The 17,340-nt window shown below is 38.2% G+C and overlaps 1 protein-coding gene across 1 annotated transcript; it reads right to left on the bottom strand.

Annotated features, from left to right (window-relative positions):
• Positions 1-346: 346 nt before the first annotated feature.
• Positions 347-15,369, bottom strand: LOC150108309 (alpha-1A adrenergic receptor-like). The gene is made up of 2 exons (XM_090415738.1): positions 15,110-15,369; positions 347-1,561 (listed from the first exon to the last, which is right to left on the bottom strand). The coding sequence occupies exons 1-2, from the start codon at positions 15,149-15,151 to the stop codon at positions 569-571; spliced, it is 1,035 nt and encodes a 344-aa protein (XP_090271864.1). The 5' UTR covers positions 15,152-15,369; the 3' UTR covers positions 347-568.
• Positions 15,370-17,340: the final 1,971 nt, after the last annotated feature.

The raw sequence follows: 17,340 nt of genomic DNA, 5'->3' as shown, positions 1-17,340 counted from the left end.
CACGTTACGTTCTTTTCTGGAAAAAAAAAGTAAAAATCCTGTTAAAATATATATTGGTGAACATTATAAAATAGGAGTGAAAATATTGGTCTTATAATAAAAATCTGACTGAATAAAATTGCATCTAAAGGTGTGAAGAAGAAACAAAAAATATTATTGTTTATATAATGATTTGTAAAAATATAATATTTTTTTTTGTTAACAAATGACTCTTCTGTAAAATAGAAAACAACTTTCTAATTGAAATAAACATCCACTGAAAAGGAAAAAAAAAATTATTGGGAACAAATATTTATTGACTTTTCCACATAGCGAACAATTACTATGAGTTACATGTACGAAAATGAATTGACATGAATTACTGGTAAAATATATTTGTAGTAAAAAAAGTTCTTTTAATTGAGCCCGATTTTCAATTTAGTTTTATAAAAAATCACTGAAGTGAGTATTTTCTTAATCACTCCCATCTAAACAGAATGTTGTCACTGAGAACATAACATCGAGCGCCACCTAACGATAGATCAATTTACTAAGTACATTCTAGATGGCGCTCCTCTTTATTATCTCACTATGCAACATCTCGACATTCTCTGACCAGAAGCAACTGCTTAAATGCAAGACGAAAGTCGGTATTCTTCCATCCATAGATCACTGGATTCAATGCTGATTTTCCGAAATAAAAACATATCACAAATGGCTTCACTGTCCGTACATAGTCCTGGTTAACTCCGTCCATGTACCTGATGGAGATGATCAAAAAGTATGGCAGGAATCCTAACAGACAAACGCCTAACACCAACACCATGGTCCTAGCAGTGCGAGCTTCTTGATGTAATCGATGGTGGATTTCTTGCATGGCTACTGCCCTGGTCTGCTTCCAGGCCTGCCGGAAGATGATGGCATACAATACTGTGGTGGACACGAGGGTGAGAAATACGTGGGATGCCACAGCCCCAAGGGCGTAACTGCTACTGTGGGTGTAATAGAGGTCGCATTCTTTGGAAGGATCATAGGTTTCTCCAATTCCGAATAATGGCAGTGAACTCACGAGACCCATGTACACCCAGACAAGGACGATGTACGTGGAGGCATATCGCGGTTGCATGATTCGATGATACGAGAGGGAGTGGAGGATGGCCACGTAGCGATCCACGGCGGCTCCAACCAGACAAAGCATCGAACATCCGGACGCATAGATGGTAAACCAATACCTCAGAAGACATCCGTATTTCCGACAAGTGAACTCCATGTCGAAGTAAAAGAGGACGTAATAGGGAACGTTCAAGCCGACAAGGAGATCTGCCGCTGCTAGACTTACCACGAACTTATTGGTGACTGTTCGAAGACGTCGGAAACGACAAACGGCTACCACAACTAGAAGATTACCAACTACGGCGAATACTGCCAGGACTGCGTCCACAAGAACGATGAGCACTGTCGTTATATCGGGAGTGGCTCTGTAGCAGAGGTCGCTGTTGTTTGTCTTCACCGAGTGCAGGAACTTAAAGGTGTCCGTTCTGTTGACGACTTCGTCCATTGAAAATGGCTCCACCACAGTTGTCTGGCAAAAAAAAAAAAAAAAAAAAAAAACATGACGTCATAAATGAGTAGTCTAACAAACAGAGAATCGTCTCATCATTCCTACTGTCAGCTTATTATTGAAAATTATAAAAAGAAGAAAACAGACAGCAACGCCAATATCGAATGCATAATAATATATTTCCTTTACATTATATTTTATCTTATTATTACTTAATATTATGATTTCATACTAATAATGTTACAGCGTTGAACAACTTCCTAACTAATTAGCAATCGCCGAAAACTCTGGAGTCTTCAATGGTTTAAAATAAACTATTTTTAGACCCCATTATTGCTTTCTGCTACCAGATACAAAATACCACAAGATCTGTCAAGGTATATATTATTATTTAATATCTAGGTATGGGTGCCAACAACCCCCCTTAGCTCTGTTAATTATCTTCAGATATTACAAAGACGTCCTGCATAGCTCTGTTAATTATCTACAGACACTTCCATAGACATTATTCATTTGAGTTTGTATATACAATAGTAAACTACATGTTAACTAAAAACTATTAAAACTCAAGGAAAATCTCCCTCGTTATCCTTTCTTAAATCAACTGATGTACATATCGGAAGTGTCGCGGTTTGTAGTTGTGTTTCCTGATGTATATCCGGATTTTTAGCGCCTGGAATGCTGAAGACCGACAGATATGCAACAGTTCTGCATAATGCAACACCAACCCACTTCCTATTGCAGCAGTTTTGAATAACAGAGTCGTGTTGTCTGTTTCAACACCACAATGCACTCCTCTGTTATAATGGAGATACTATTGCGATATGGTGTGAGGAAACTGATGTGGAAAGAGTTGAGTGGTCCGCAGAGAACCACCACTTGCGTAACTCACTTTTAGAAAGAACTTTTCATATCAGCTAACAACAGTGCATGGACTTATGAATTATTAAAAGAAGAATAGTACAAAATACCTAACTCATATTATCATAAAAGATGGGGGTATGCTAAGAAGTAGGAAAATGTACATACTAGAAAAGGTAATATACACTGCCCTGCCAAAAGTATCAGAACACTACTTGTCTGGTAGGCCCTAAATGATGGATGCAGTGAAGATGGATGTTGGACCACCTTTTGCACCGCTGCAACAGTCGTGGAAGACTTTATACAAGTTGCTGAACACTGTTCTGGTGGTATACGTTGCCATTCGGTCTTCAAAAGCTCCAACAATTGATGGTGTTTGTGACAAGTGGCTTGCGCAGGCGTGTATTGTGCTCAAAAATATCCCACATCACTCCAATCGATACTCTGAGCCGGCTGAGGGTTAATGCCAACCTCTGTGAACCACCTTTGTGTTGTGAGCGCAGGATGGCATGGCGCATTGTTCTGATGGAAGAAACAACAGGAAACCAATAGAACTCCGCCATCACTCCAGGAAGATGGTTAGCTAGCACCTTCTGGTACCTAAAGCATTGAGTCTCGTGCCAACACCACACATAGACTCACACCTGCAGAACAGAGGACATTATATATAGTGGGGGGGGGCGGATTTTTTGGGCAGAGCTGTGTATATACTAACATACTAAATAATGTAGTAAACTCAGTAATGATTGCATTGGACAATTAAACAGAAAAAAAAAATCTAGGACGTCTCTGTAGGAGAATATCCGGATTCTAATTGGACAGTTTTCCTATAGGACAATTATGCCATGCACTCGTTACTGAGTTGAGCTGAATTTATTACCTTCCTTTAGTATATCAGTAGAAAATGTTATTGTAATATGAGACGTGACTGCATTTTCTTTACTAACAGCTGCACCAAAGTAAAGCAAATATTTGGAGTTGTTGAATGTTTGTCTCCCGTTTCTTTAGAGTTTCATTCAGGTGGCTGGAAGGGATCATTGACCTTTCATTGAATAAGTCGTTCCTCTTGTTTGTCGTTAAAAATTGATAAGACAGTTTTAAGAAAAAGTTATATGTCTTTCGTTTATCTTTATGGGAGGAATGTGAGATGTCAACAACCCTCTTGGAAATAGACAAGCTGAAAAATAAGAACGCTATTAAAAATTTACCGTTTTAGATAGTGGAAACACTCTTAAAGCTAAGAAGGAAAATGACCTTTGGCCGATTTCTTGAAACTACAAGGAGGGTGCGAAGTGGGGGGGGGGGAGCTTTTCTGACTGGACAGTTTACTTTGCTTGTTAGTCTTTATTCTCTGACTGGTGTGGTCATATTTTTCCCTGCTACTCCAATATCTTTCTCCATTGAAATGCCTACTAGATTTGTATTTTTTTACGAATAGCTAGCTTTTCAGGTGCCCATTAAGTCGATGCATCCAATTTACTTTGTGAGTACTTTATAAAGAGGCTTTTTGAAGATGACGACCTTTGCTTTCTTGCTGTTTTTTTTTTACTTTATGACCTTTAGATCCACGGTGACAGAAGATAATGACATACTCCTGCAAGTTTTCCGATTTATTCAGAAAGCTTAATCACATAAAAAAAAGTTTACGTTTTTATAATCACGAATATCAATCCACTTCATTTCATTCATTAAAAATAAATTACGCAGGTATGGAAATCATTCCAGACCATCATAATTATTAAATTGCATTTCACCAACACGTTATTGTCATTTCAAATCGTTCTCATATTTTGTTATTCAAATGCAGGGAGAGTTGATCTCACACTGACGATGAAAGGCATCTACCGCCTACGGGTAAATGAAGCGGGATTTGAACACACAGCCTGGTTGGAGAGTACATAGGCTATCCAAATCCAGGCCAGCAATGTGCATCGAACGCATCGTCGTCTTAGCTGTGATTCGAGTTCATCTCTATTTTGAAGGTACAATAGAATAATCAACACAAAGCTCTTTCGTCAGGGGTGCTTAAGGGTCAAAGCTGTATAACTGAGAGGAGACCTCCACATAGCCTTTAAAGGAATGCGGAGAACCGACCAGGGCTTCTGATCTAATGTCCAATCCTCACCTTCTCGTGGTGCACCCTGTTGGGTATCTATTTGGATACTGACTGAACGAGGATGGGCTGGCAATTTGGGATTTAGCCGACCAAATTGTATTCTTATTGGTTAAACCAAAATAAAAAATGATGGTACAACATGACAAAATTTCATGCCGGCTGGGGCGTCGCCCGGTTAAACAAGGACCCCGTTGTTTTCGCCAGGGAACCAGGGCGAACAGCGAAAAGTCAGCTACTGGAACAAATCTGAAAACAAACCCCAACTCAACGTCACTAGAGTTAAAGATCGGTACTATCAACGTAAGAAGCCTGAATGGCAAAGAAATGGAGCTAGCTGAGGAATTAGATAAGTACCAGATCGACATAATAGGGGTGACTGAAACAAAAAAGACCAAAACTGGTGAGATCTTTCTGAGCAATAAATACAAAAAGTTATATTCAGGCAATGACAATCAAGGAAAAGAAGGAGTAGCCATAGTATTCAACACAAAATACGAGGCTAATATTCTTGAATGGCAGTCAGTCTCAAGTAGAATAATGTGGGCAAATATGAGAATGGGGAACTGGACAATGAGACTTATTTGTGCCTATGGTCCCACAGAAGGTTCTACTAAGGTAGAAGTGGAGGAATTTTTTGATGCTTTAGAAAAAGCAACTGACGCAATGAAAAAGGAAAAGTTGGTCCTTGTTGGGGATCTAAATAGCAGAGTAGGAAATGATTGTGAGACATACAAAAATATTTTGGGAAAATTTGGAGAAAAGAGCAAAGCTAATAATAATGGCAAATATCTGTTGGATTTCTGCTCAGGACATGGACTGGTTATTACTAACACCATGTTCCAACATAAAAATGTGCACAAATTCACATGGAGAGAAGAGTCTAGGAATAAGAAAAGTCTCATTGACTATGTTATTGTTGATAGTGATGTGTTTCTCCCTGGTGCAGGACATCAGAGTGTACAGAGGATTTGAAATTGGAAGTGATCACTATTTAGTCTTGAGCAGGATAAAATTGAATTTCATATTGAAAAGAATAACATGTAAGAAAGTTTTAAAGCGAATAAAAGTTGAGCAGCTCTCAGATGTGAACTGTAGACTAAAATACAGAAAAATTATTGAAAAGAAAATGAAAGAGTTTGAGAACAGGAATCAAACCTTGGAGATTCAGTGGCAAACTCTGAAGAAAACATTGATTGATTTTGCCAGAGAGGCATGTGGTGAGGTTGTGTGCAAGGATAAAAAATCAGAACTCCCTGGTGGACACAGGAAGTTAAAGAGGCAGTGAAGGAAAAGAAGAAAGCATATCAAAAGTTCCTGGCAAATAAGTCAGCTTTTACTCTTACAGAATACAGAGACAAATGTAAGAAAGCTAAACAGTGTGTAAAACTAGCTAAACAAAAGTCATGGGAGGACTTTGGCAAGAATATAGAAAATAAATATCAAGAAGGTGGCAAAATATTCTGGAGGTTGTTGAAGAAGCTTAGGAATGGAGGAAAGAGTGCTGTAAAAGGAGTTAGAGATGATAAAGGTGACATGAAAACAGGAGAAAAAGATATCCTTGAAGTATGGAGTAATTACTTTGAAAAACTGCTAAATGAAACAAGCAGTGATGACAGCACAGTGATAAAAAACACTGACCAGGCATGCAGTCAGGAATACATATCCATACTTGAAGTAGAAAAAGCCAGCAAAGGCTTGAAATGTGGAAAGGCAGCAGGAGTAGATGATATTCGACCAGAAATGCTGAAGTATGGTGGTATAAAAGTCTTACAGTGGCTGCACTGCATAGTTCAGAAAGCCTGGACAGAGGGACGAATTCCCGATGATTGGAGTAGAGCTCTCATAGTACCCATATATAAAAAGGGAAATAAAACTGAATGTGAGAATTACAGAGGTATTTCCCTACTGAGTGTTCCTGGCAAGATCTATGCAAGTATACTTGAGAAACGGTTGAGAAGAATTGTGGAAGAAAAGCTTGGTGAAGAACAAGCTGGATTCAGGCCAAATAGAGGCTGTCAGGATCAGATCTTCACTTTACGACAAATAGTCGAGAAAGCATGGGAATATAACAAAGATCTGTATTTAAGTTTTGTCGATCTGGAAAAGGCATATGACAAGGTGCCAAGAGAGAAGCTATTCAATACGCTGCAGTTATATGGTGTCGATGGGGCATTATATCAAGCAATACTTAGTCTTTATTTGAGTTGTAAGTCAGCAGTTAGAATTGAAGGAAGTACAGGAAGATGGTTTAATGTTAAATCTGGTGTGAGACAAGGATGTACATTATCCCCTCTGTTATTCATTATCTATATGGATCACATTATGAAGGAAAGTGGTATTAAACCTGATATGAAAATTGGAGATGTTAATGTCAGCTCTTTGCTTTATGCGGATGATGTTATACGTCTAGATAAATCCGCTACAAGTCTGTAAGATTCTCTGACTAAATTGAATAGCTGTTGTAATAGGTATGGTATGAAGATCAGCAATAAAAAGACAAAGACAATGAAAATAGGCAGAATCATTGAAAATGTCAACTGTGTTGTCAATGGAGAACCTGTGGAACAAGAAAAACATTTCAGCTACTTAGGCACGATATTTTCTGAAGATGGTAAATTAAATATAGAAATAAACAACAGAATCAGCAAAGCTGGTATGGTGGGAAGTCAATTGAATAAATTCATATGGAATAAGAGAGAAATTAGTCGGAACACTAAATTAGCTGTATACAAGACAGTGTTCAAACCAGTTTTAACTTATGGATCTGAGAGCTGGGTCAGAAGTAAAACACTTGACCAAAGACTAGAGACCGCAGATATGAGAGTCCTGAGAAAGATTAGAGGCGTGAACAGATGGTATCAATGGCAATATCATATTAAAAACAAGGATATTAGGAAAGAACTTGACATTGTCAGCATCCAGGAATGCGTTAGCAGAGCTAATCTCAGGTGGTATGGTCACTTAAATAGAATGGGAGAGGAAAGATTAGCAAAACAAATGTTCTCTGCCAGGTTGGCAGGAAAACGATCCAGAGGAAGACCAAGATATAGGTGGATTGATACGGTACAAAGTGCCTTAGACGATAGAAATATAAGATCTGATAATGTTGGAGTCTTGACAAGTAACAGACTGATTTGGAGGAAAATTGTAGATAGGAAGTTAGTAATGATGTAATTTTTTCATGTAGTACTTTCATATCCTGTACACCCCTTGAGGGTACATGGCAGGAATTGATGATGATGATGATGATGATGATGAGCTCTTTCGTCTACAAATACACAAAGAACAGAGTGTGAAGATAATCAGGTGAAGTGCCTCCATGCTTCACTCTCCTGTAAAAGCCAGAAATTCGAAATATGCAAATGTTTGGATTTACAGATATATTTGAAGGGATGATAACATTGTCTGTATGAAGCATTCAGATCATGAATGAACATAATGATATGTTTCTACTGAAGATCATGACTATTTCTAGGTTGATATGCTCCTATACCATCCCACAGATCTATTTCTCAGTGATATTAGCAGCTGATTACTTCAGTTCGCAGATCCAATTGACGTTTAATCAGAAATGTTATTCGTTATCAATTAGATAACGAATAACATTTCTGGCTAGATGGGTGAAGCAAAATTGCTTTTCGTATTCCTCTTTGTCTGAAATGAAAAACTGCATGTGTTTATGGGCCACGTGCTCGCCCAGTGAGATTGGCTGTGTTCAGCTGGACTTAAGCTATATTTTGGCCTTTTATATTTGTAGCTTTCCGCTTCATTATATTCCGAAGCTTCCTTGATCAACGGGTTTGGGTGGTTGCTTGTCTTGGTAAAGAACTTCTCAGCTAGATCTAGGAGAAGGGAAGAGATGTAAGGAATGTTGACTTCTCTATGGATCTGAGTGCTTCTGATAAACCAAGGGGCATCCAGAATCATTCTCAGGCACTTATTCTGAAAACTCTGTAGTTTTAGAATATTTGTATTTGCGGTGTGGCTCCATGCGGGGGACGCATAAGTGATGACCGGTCGAATCACCATCTTGTAAATTGTTAATTTTGTTTGTGTATCCAATTTGCTTTGTCTGTTCATTACAGGGTAGAGTTGGGCTATGATCTTGGATGTCGTTGAGGTAATGTGTCTTATATGATTGCTGAATATAAGTTTTGTATCCAGGATCACTCCGCCAGCCATCTCTCTAATATATGTATACTGGTTTGCAATCTTCTAGTTGCCAGGTTTGGGCTCAGAGATCTAGCCATTACTGCAGTATCATCTGCATATAATGCAGTGAATGTTGTTTTCGGGTTCAGAGGGATATCTGCTACGTAGATTGAGAACAGGAGAGGGGCCAGAAGAGAGCCCTGGGGTACCCCTGCAAAGACCCTGCGTCTGGACGAAATCGATTCTCCGACCCTCACCTGCATATATCTATCTTTCAGGTATGAGCGGAGTATTCTTATCAACTTGATTGGAAAGCCGAACTTTATGAGTTTGTAGAGAAGGCCTTGATGCCACACTTTGTCAAACGCCTTCTCTGCATCGATGAAGATGGCAGCAGTACTGATTTTCCAATTGAAACCTTTCGTAATGATTTCTACTAGCCTGTGGATTTGTTGAGCTGTACTATGGGCCTTGCGGAAGCCAAACTGCTCGTCAGGCAAAACTCCTAACCTATCCGTTTCTGCTTGGAATCTTGTGAGGATCACTTTCTCTGTTACCTTTCCGAGTTAGACAACAGGCCGATTGGTCTATAGCTCTCGGGAAGGTGAGTTTTTTTTCCTGGCTTCCTCAATGGCACGATGGTGGCTGTTTTCCACGCAGTGGGAAAATGCTGGAATCTGAAAATTGCATTGGTAATATTGACGAGATGAACAATGGCCTTTCTTGGGAGTAGTTTTACTATTCGGTTAGTTATGCCATCAGGTCCTGGAGCCTTTTTATTATTTAGGTGTGTGACTATATTTATTACTTCAACCGGAGTGGTCGGAGTGATGTGTTCAGAATTAACAGTGTGCTGCCATAAAGTTGATCTAACATGCCGGTGAATTTTGCACATAAAGTTAATATTAAGGTTTGCATAAGATGGATTGCATTGATATTCAAGGTTATCTAACAGTGCTTCAGCTTTTTGTTTGTGTAGGGGGTCTGAGTTGCTTTTTGGTGCGGATGGCTCTTAGGAATTTCCAGACGGAGTGATCTCCAGTCTTGATGTTAGCCAGTTTGGATTCCCATTGGTGGTTTCTGTGTTTTTGGAGCTTCCCAGACCTGTCTGTTTAGATTGTTCAATACTGTTTTGAACAAACTGATTTTGAAATAACTGATTAGCTCCATGATTTCTTCTGGGATACGGTTGGTTGGGTGGAAGACAGTGGATTGTCTGACTGATTCTATTGCTTTCTGAATTTGTATGGTTAAGTTATTTATTGCTGTGTCAATCTCTTCCTTTTTGCTGATATTGGACACCGGATCAATATGATCGGGAAGAACCTTGGCTAACCTATCCCACGGTATGAATGTGTGTGATCAATTAGATAGTCCTTATAAGGACTGTCTTAAATGGGCGAAGCAAGAATGCTTTTCATCTTTCCCGTTATCTGTACAGGACAGTGTAGGGACAAGGTGTTATTCAGCTATTAAAGCGCTGATCATGGCAGGAGGGTAGCAGCAATAGCCGAGCCTCAGTTAGAGGCTCGGCTATTGGCTACATTGGCTGCAGCATTGCCATTCATTACCATCCCAAGGTTTAGTCCTTCTCCAGTTCAACTTCCTCAATTAGATAGTCCTTATAAGGACTGGCTTAAAGGGGCGAAGCAAGAATGCTTTTTCATCTTCTCCGTTATCTGTAGAGGGTAGTGTAGGGATAAGGTGTTATTGAGCTATTAAAGCTTTGATCATGGCAGGAGGGTAACAGCAATAGCCAAGCCTCAGTTAAAACTTCATTGGCTACAGCATTGCCATTCATTACCATCCCGGAGTTTCATACTTCTCCAGTTCTACTTCCTAAATTAGATAGTCCTTATAAGGACTTAAAAGGGGCGTAGCAAGAATGTTTTCATATTCCCCGTTGTCTGAAGAGGACAGTGAAGGAAAGGGGTTATTGAGCTATAAAGCTCTGATCTTTTCATGATCAGAGCTTTAATAACAGCAATAGCCGAGCCTCAGTTAGAACTTCATTGGCTACAGCATTACCATCCATTACCTTCCCTGGGTACCAATTTTAGTCGCCTCGTATGACAAGCATTAGCTACATTGGTGCTTTTTTTTCTTAAGTAAAGCAAACTCTAAAAATTAGGACGATCCCTAGACCACTCCATAGTGGCCGAAAGACCGTCCAACTCAGCGTTGGCTCCACTCGGTGATGAGGCTCTCCCCACCACCGAGCAGAATCGCTCATATTCCGGGGAAAAGTATCCACCGACAAGGCTCCTCTCGAGCCACGCCGGAGAACACCCTCCCCAGAGACTCAGAATGCTTTCTCAGGGCAAATCCCCCGAAATCAGCTCCCTCACCGGGAACTGAATTCCGGAAGAAACCTGAGAGAGCGAAATCTCGAAACTCAGCGTCCATTTAGTCGCCTCTTACGACATGCCTGGATTTGCATTGGTGATACTTAAGTAAAGCCAATCTCTAAAAATTAAGACGATCCCTAGACCACTCAATAGTGGCCGAGAGACCGTCCATCTCAGCGTTGGCTCCATTCAGTGATGGCCTTCCACCCACCACTGAGCAGAACCGCTCAAATTCCGAAGAAAAGCATTCACTGACAAAGCCCCTCACCGGGCCGTGCCGGAAAACACCTTCCCCGGAGACTCAAATTGCTCCCTTAAGAGAGCGAACTCAAACGAATCTCAGCGTCCAATTAGTCGCCTCTTACGACATGCTTGGATTTGCATTGGTGCTTTTTTTAAGTAAAGCCGACTCTAAAATTTTATTAGGACGATCTCATCTCTAGACCACTCCATAGTGACCGAATACCGTCCAACTCGGTGATGGCGAACCCCCCGCCACCGAGCAGAACCGCTCATATTCCAGGGAAAAGCATCTGCCGACAGAGCCTCTCAGCGGGCCGTGCCGGAGGACACCTTCCCCAGAGACTCAAAATATGTATGCACTCCTGGGCAAAACCTAAGCCCCCCCCCCCCCTCACCGGGAGCGAAATTCCGGAAGAAACCTGAGAGAGCAAAGCTCTTCATCCATTTAGTCGCCTCTTACGACACGCATGGATTTACGTCGGAGCTATTCTTATCCCGGCAACCACACGGGGCTCCCTTAATTAAATTCTTAAGTTCTTAAAAGAACTGGTCGATGGACTGAGTCCTTGACTCTTTATCTATCCCATCATCTGAATGAAGAAAATCTGTGTGGAAGGAGTGTTATCGGGGTAAAAGCTCCAGTCATGGCTGGGTAACGGGCAATAGCCGAACCTCAGTTAAAACTTCATTGGCTACAGCATTGTCATTCGTTACCGTAGAAGTCCTAAAAAGGACTTTTTTTCTCACTACGCCACCCCTTAATTAGATATTAATTATTTATCAATATATTATAATAAAAAAGGTGTATCAAGAAAATATTAAAATTTGAATTAAATTTTTAATTTAATTAATTAGATTTAAACATACTGTGAAAATAATATAGTTACATTTAGATTATTTTTGAATTATAAAAATATTAAAATAATACATACAACTGCACAAGCCAATAACAATGAAAACAAATTTTGATTATCACGTATCGTAATTATTCATTTAATATTTATTGTAAATTAGCATTGTTTCATTAAATAGAAGAGAGTCAAAATAGCTGCTTACTTGCTAATTGATTAAGGATGTAGCCGTTTTTCTTTCTTTTTTTTTCTGCGAAGAATTTCATTTATTTTATCAATATTCAAAAAAAAGTTTCAATAAACTTTAAATATGACATCCAATAATTCTACATTAAGTTATTTTCAAAACGACAATCGATTTCTCTCTGTAGTGAAATTAATTTGATCGACTTTCGATACCAAAGTTGGTTTCATAAAATATCTAAAGACTTTTTTTATATGTTCTTTTATACCTGATTTCTTTTAATTGCTTAATTTAAATGATTAATTATATTTATTACTGAAGACTAAAAATTTAAGATTTTTTTATACACCTTTTTTCTTATATTATACTTATAATTAATAAAATGAAAGAGAGAAAGCCGATTGGTAGCGGGATAGAGAGAATCGACCGTGAGATGCGGTAGTTAATACCCTTGGAGGGTAATGGATGGCAATGCTCTAGCCAATGAAGTTCTAACTGAGGCTCGGCTATTGCTGTTACCCTCCTGCCATGATCAGAGCTTTAATAGCTCAATAACACCTTATCCCTACACTGTCCTGTACAGATAACGGGGAAGATGAAAAGCATTCTTGCTTCGCCCCTTTAAGCCAGTCCTTATAAGGACTGATTGGTAGCATCGTGTTTGTATGTTTTTTCAAGTTTATTTGGTTAAAACGAATGATTATGAAAAAAAAAAAAAAAAGACAAGATGAATCAGTGACTTATGAATTATTGTCTTTATCTTTATAAGGCCTTCATTTCTATTGTATTTTCTCTTAGTGACATAAAATATCTGTCTTCTTTGTGCAGAAACGTATTGCACATTTTGTTTTTGTCGATGTTGAAGGTTGAATCGTGCACCTTTCTTGCCATCAACTTCATTTATCTTTTGATTAGATCAGCATGCAGCTAGGGAAATAATTTCACATAAGACGTAAGCGAAGTGAACTCAAACTTAAAGGTTTAACTTTCTACATCAGGTGACAAGATACTCGAGAGTTTTAATTTCAAAGATGAAGTTATAGTTTCAAAATAAATAGTAATTGTTTAATTGAATTTGTTACGTTGATAATGTTCCCCGGAATTTTCCTAGTGAGGCAGTGAATGATGTATCTTCCAAATATGACTAAATCAAGGCCTTAAGCAGATGATAGATTCACCCCAACCTTCTTAAGTACGGAATCATACTTAAAAAAGTTGGGGTGAATCATACATACCCGCACTGCGCGCAGATATTCCCAGAAAACAAAGAGAGAGAAAAAAAGGATACCCATAGAGGTAAAGATCCGTGAGGTACTATGAGAGAATTCTCAAGAAAACGCTCCTTCCTGCATCTCTAAAGTATTATTCGGAAGCAAACACTTCTTCATAAAGAGAAAGAAGAAAAGTTCGGCTCCCAGAATCATCTGCTTGTTCTTTAGACAGAATTGGTTGGCCGAGTGGATATTGTACCTACATGATGCTTATGAACAGCTTTAAGTGGTAGGTGAATTTTATTGTGCGGTGTGAAGCTACAACACTGCTGGTTTGAAAAAAAGTTCCATGTTTGGTTGCCAGAACAGAATTTTCGGATTACCTAATAGTCTAAGGTCCTAAAAGTGACGTACTACATGATGACAGCCTTTCATGAGTAAATTAAAAAAAAAAAAAAAAAAGTTACAAGTTAGAAAGTTGGCAACGAGAGCCAGCCAAAAAAGGTATCAAAAAACAAGACATTTTCTTAGCCAAATGTTAAGGCATTTTAATCATTCTGAAAGATATTTTCTTCGGAATCATTAGCCTCTTGTAAATAGTTTTAAATTTATAAAGCTTTGTATTATCTCTATTTTATTGCTATAAGAACGACAATAGGCCTAACATTCAATTTCCATTACTTTAACAGGTTTAAGATCTCCGATTACCGTTGATGGGGGTTGTCATTATAGGAACTCCGGGTAGCACACGAGGGTCACAAACTAAATTTCGGGAATAGACACACCAGAGTAAGGCAACTATATTCTCCTAATTAATAACAGAAGTTTATTGGGGGTGTGGCAAGGGATAGAAATGCTCTAGGCTGTTTTGAACCTTCAACTCAATCAGGGCATGTTTTTTTTGGGGGGAGGGAGATTGTTTTAATCCTCTAGTAATTGTATCTACAATTTTTGTTCTGCCAAGAAGGAAAATATTTAAATTTAAATATCCTTAATTTTAAGTGGCATATTTATTTTTCAAAATAGAAAAAAAAAGAGAGAGATAAACTTAGCATTTAAGAAGGTTGATATACCTAAATATCTTTTTGTTATTAAATAAAAATAAATTTGGAATGAATAATGGTTATAATTAATATTTTATCTATCTAAACTTTTTATTGTTATTTTTAAATCGCCAAATAACAGAGTAAAATTAATTATATACAAAGAAAAAAATACAGCACTTTTCATTATCTGGTAATATTAGCATGGGTGAGTAGAGGCTCTTCCCCCCCCCCCCCTTCTTTTAGAAAGTGCCAACAGCACATTTGGCAGTTAAATAACATATTAGTTTGTTGATGTATTAATGGAGAAAAAATCATATTATATCAAAATTCAATACTAGAAGAAGATAATCACGTCGGTTTTGAAGATTTACATAAACTTAAATAAAATATTAAGTATTTATTTTAGAATTTTCCATATATCCGGAAAAAAAGCACCTGTTCTATCTTTTTCGTTTAAATGCTAAGTGGAGTCTGTTATAGTGAACCCTTGGGAGTCTATCAACCTATTAATAGAGCAACTATTACTATACCGTACCTTAATCAAACCTAATACTTACCACCATCTTATCAGCTACAAGAAGTGATGACCTTGAATACATTCATAAGGAGACTGCTTTTCCAATACGAAGCGTTGAGTGTCATCCTTTATCGAACACAATTCTGCCTAACTGGACAATCGTGTTTCTTCCATCAATGTAAGGCGACGCGAACGCAACAACAGCGTCTCAGCCTTGAGAGGTTCTTTAGATCGACCGACTGGCACCTTAGCGGCTATGCACTACTTTATACTCGAAGCTTACTACCGGGAGGGAAAAATAACTCGAGTACTGTGTCCGCAGGAAGCTGAAAGAGAAAACCAGCTTAACAAGACCTCGCTCATTTCCCCCTCTTCCCTTCCCCCTGTCATCCCCTTCTCCTACTCTTCCAGTCATCTCTAAACGGGACATCTCTATGACGTCACCACACTACTACTTTCATACACACTGACAACTTCTTATCACTCAAACGATACACAGCTGGAAACTCTCGTCCAGACGAGAGACCGCGCGCGCGCGCGCTCCAAACAAAAGAAAACGACACCATTGAAGTGAGTTGTGCACGTGGTAAAAGACCGTTCCATAAAGGATGTTGCCTAAGTCCATACACACATACAGGAAGCAGCAGGGTGGGGTAACTTAATAACGGCTACACAACCGTGACCACATAAAATACTTTCTCAGAATAAATATAATTTCGATCATTGGATGTGACGTTGTCTGGGAAACGGTATTAGTTGAGTGAATAGCAGTTATCAACAAACACTTCAACCAGAACAGCCCACAATGATTTTTCCAAGAATGAAGGGTGTCGTGATGTAAGAGAGAACATCACAATGGTTCCACTCTATTAATTTTTCTTAGGTGGACGACTATAATCAATGGCAACACTCGATGTCACCAACTATCGGTCCTCGTTTAAAGTTTATATGTTTACTAACTTAATAATACAGTTTAAGGTTTCCTCAATAGCATTTTTAGTTGTTATATTGTTAATAGTTGAATGGTTTGTGAAACTATATCCAGCTATTAATCAATATGTCACGCGAATTTCTATGGCTTTAAATTCAGAAGAATGGCTGTAGTTATAAATTTTGATGAAATACAGGTTGGAACATGAAGACAGAAGCGTTAACAATGTTAAATGGCTGAAGAAATTATAACAGTAAAAGTTAGAAACAAGTGGAAGAGGAGAAAATCACTTGATGAAAACAAACAGAGGATTAGTTTAACAAACTTGACATAAGAGAGAAGCATAATTTCAACAACATCCCTAATATTTCTTGTCTCTCCATCAAGGTACTAAAATACCAATTGGTGAAATACATATGAATTCAATATTAGTTTTGCACTTTGTGCGAGTTATTGAGAAAATTATTGCAGGGTGGAGAACTATCTTATCCAGAAGTTACGCAAACCTCGAAGAAGTAAGTTTCTGGGATTTTTTTTTTTTTTTATTCTTCTCTATGTTTCAGACGGAAATATCTCCATATTCGACAAGGAACTTCGTGCTGGTTTTTGTAACTTTAATCGTTTGAAGACACTCAGTTACTTGGTCTTGGGCGGTGGATATAAGGACTTGAAGCTCTAATTATTTAACAAGTAGAACACCAAAATAGCATAAAATTTTTCTGAAATAATAATTGGGTGATTTATTTTTTAGGGTCTAAGACGTTAAAGTAATCGTCTGTTGCAATTAACCATAAAGAACATCTTTAATTAAATTTTCCTATTTACATTATCCCAAATTCACAAATCCTTATAGTCCTTATAAGGACTGGCTTAAAGGGGCGAAGCAAGAATGCTTTTCATCTTCCCCGTTATCTGTAGAGGACAGTGTATGGATAAGGTGTTATTGAGCTATTAAAGCTCTGATCATGGCAGGAGGATAACAGCAGTAGCCGAGCCTCAGTTAGAACTTCATTGGCTACAGCATTGCCATCCATTACCCTCCACGGATATTGGATTGAATGAAACAATCACCGCATCTCACGGTCGATTGATCCCACTTCCAGCCAAATTCACAAATAGAATAAAATGCAAATTCACAAATAGAATAAAATGCAAAATTTATGTTCTAATATTTTTTTCAGTAATTGGTGTGAGAATTGATTTTATCATAACTTTTTTAATAATTAATTAAATTAAATTTAAATAAAATATACCATCAGAAACTTTTAATTTCACATTTGTTTTATTAGATTTTTATTTTTTTAATAATTTATATTTTGATTCAGCGCGCGCGCAATACA

The sequence above is a fragment of the Typopeltis vanoorti genome, chromosome 3 (genome assembly GCF_054136105.1).
Source record: "Typopeltis vanoorti isolate ZY-2024b chromosome 3, IOZ_Tvanoo_1.0, whole genome shotgun sequence".
NCBI lineage: Eukaryota > Metazoa > Arthropoda > Arachnida > Uropygi > Thelyphonidae > Typopeltis > Typopeltis vanoorti.
The sequence above is the reverse complement of the archived record's forward strand: the minus strand, read 5'-3'. Positions and strand labels throughout refer to the sequence as shown.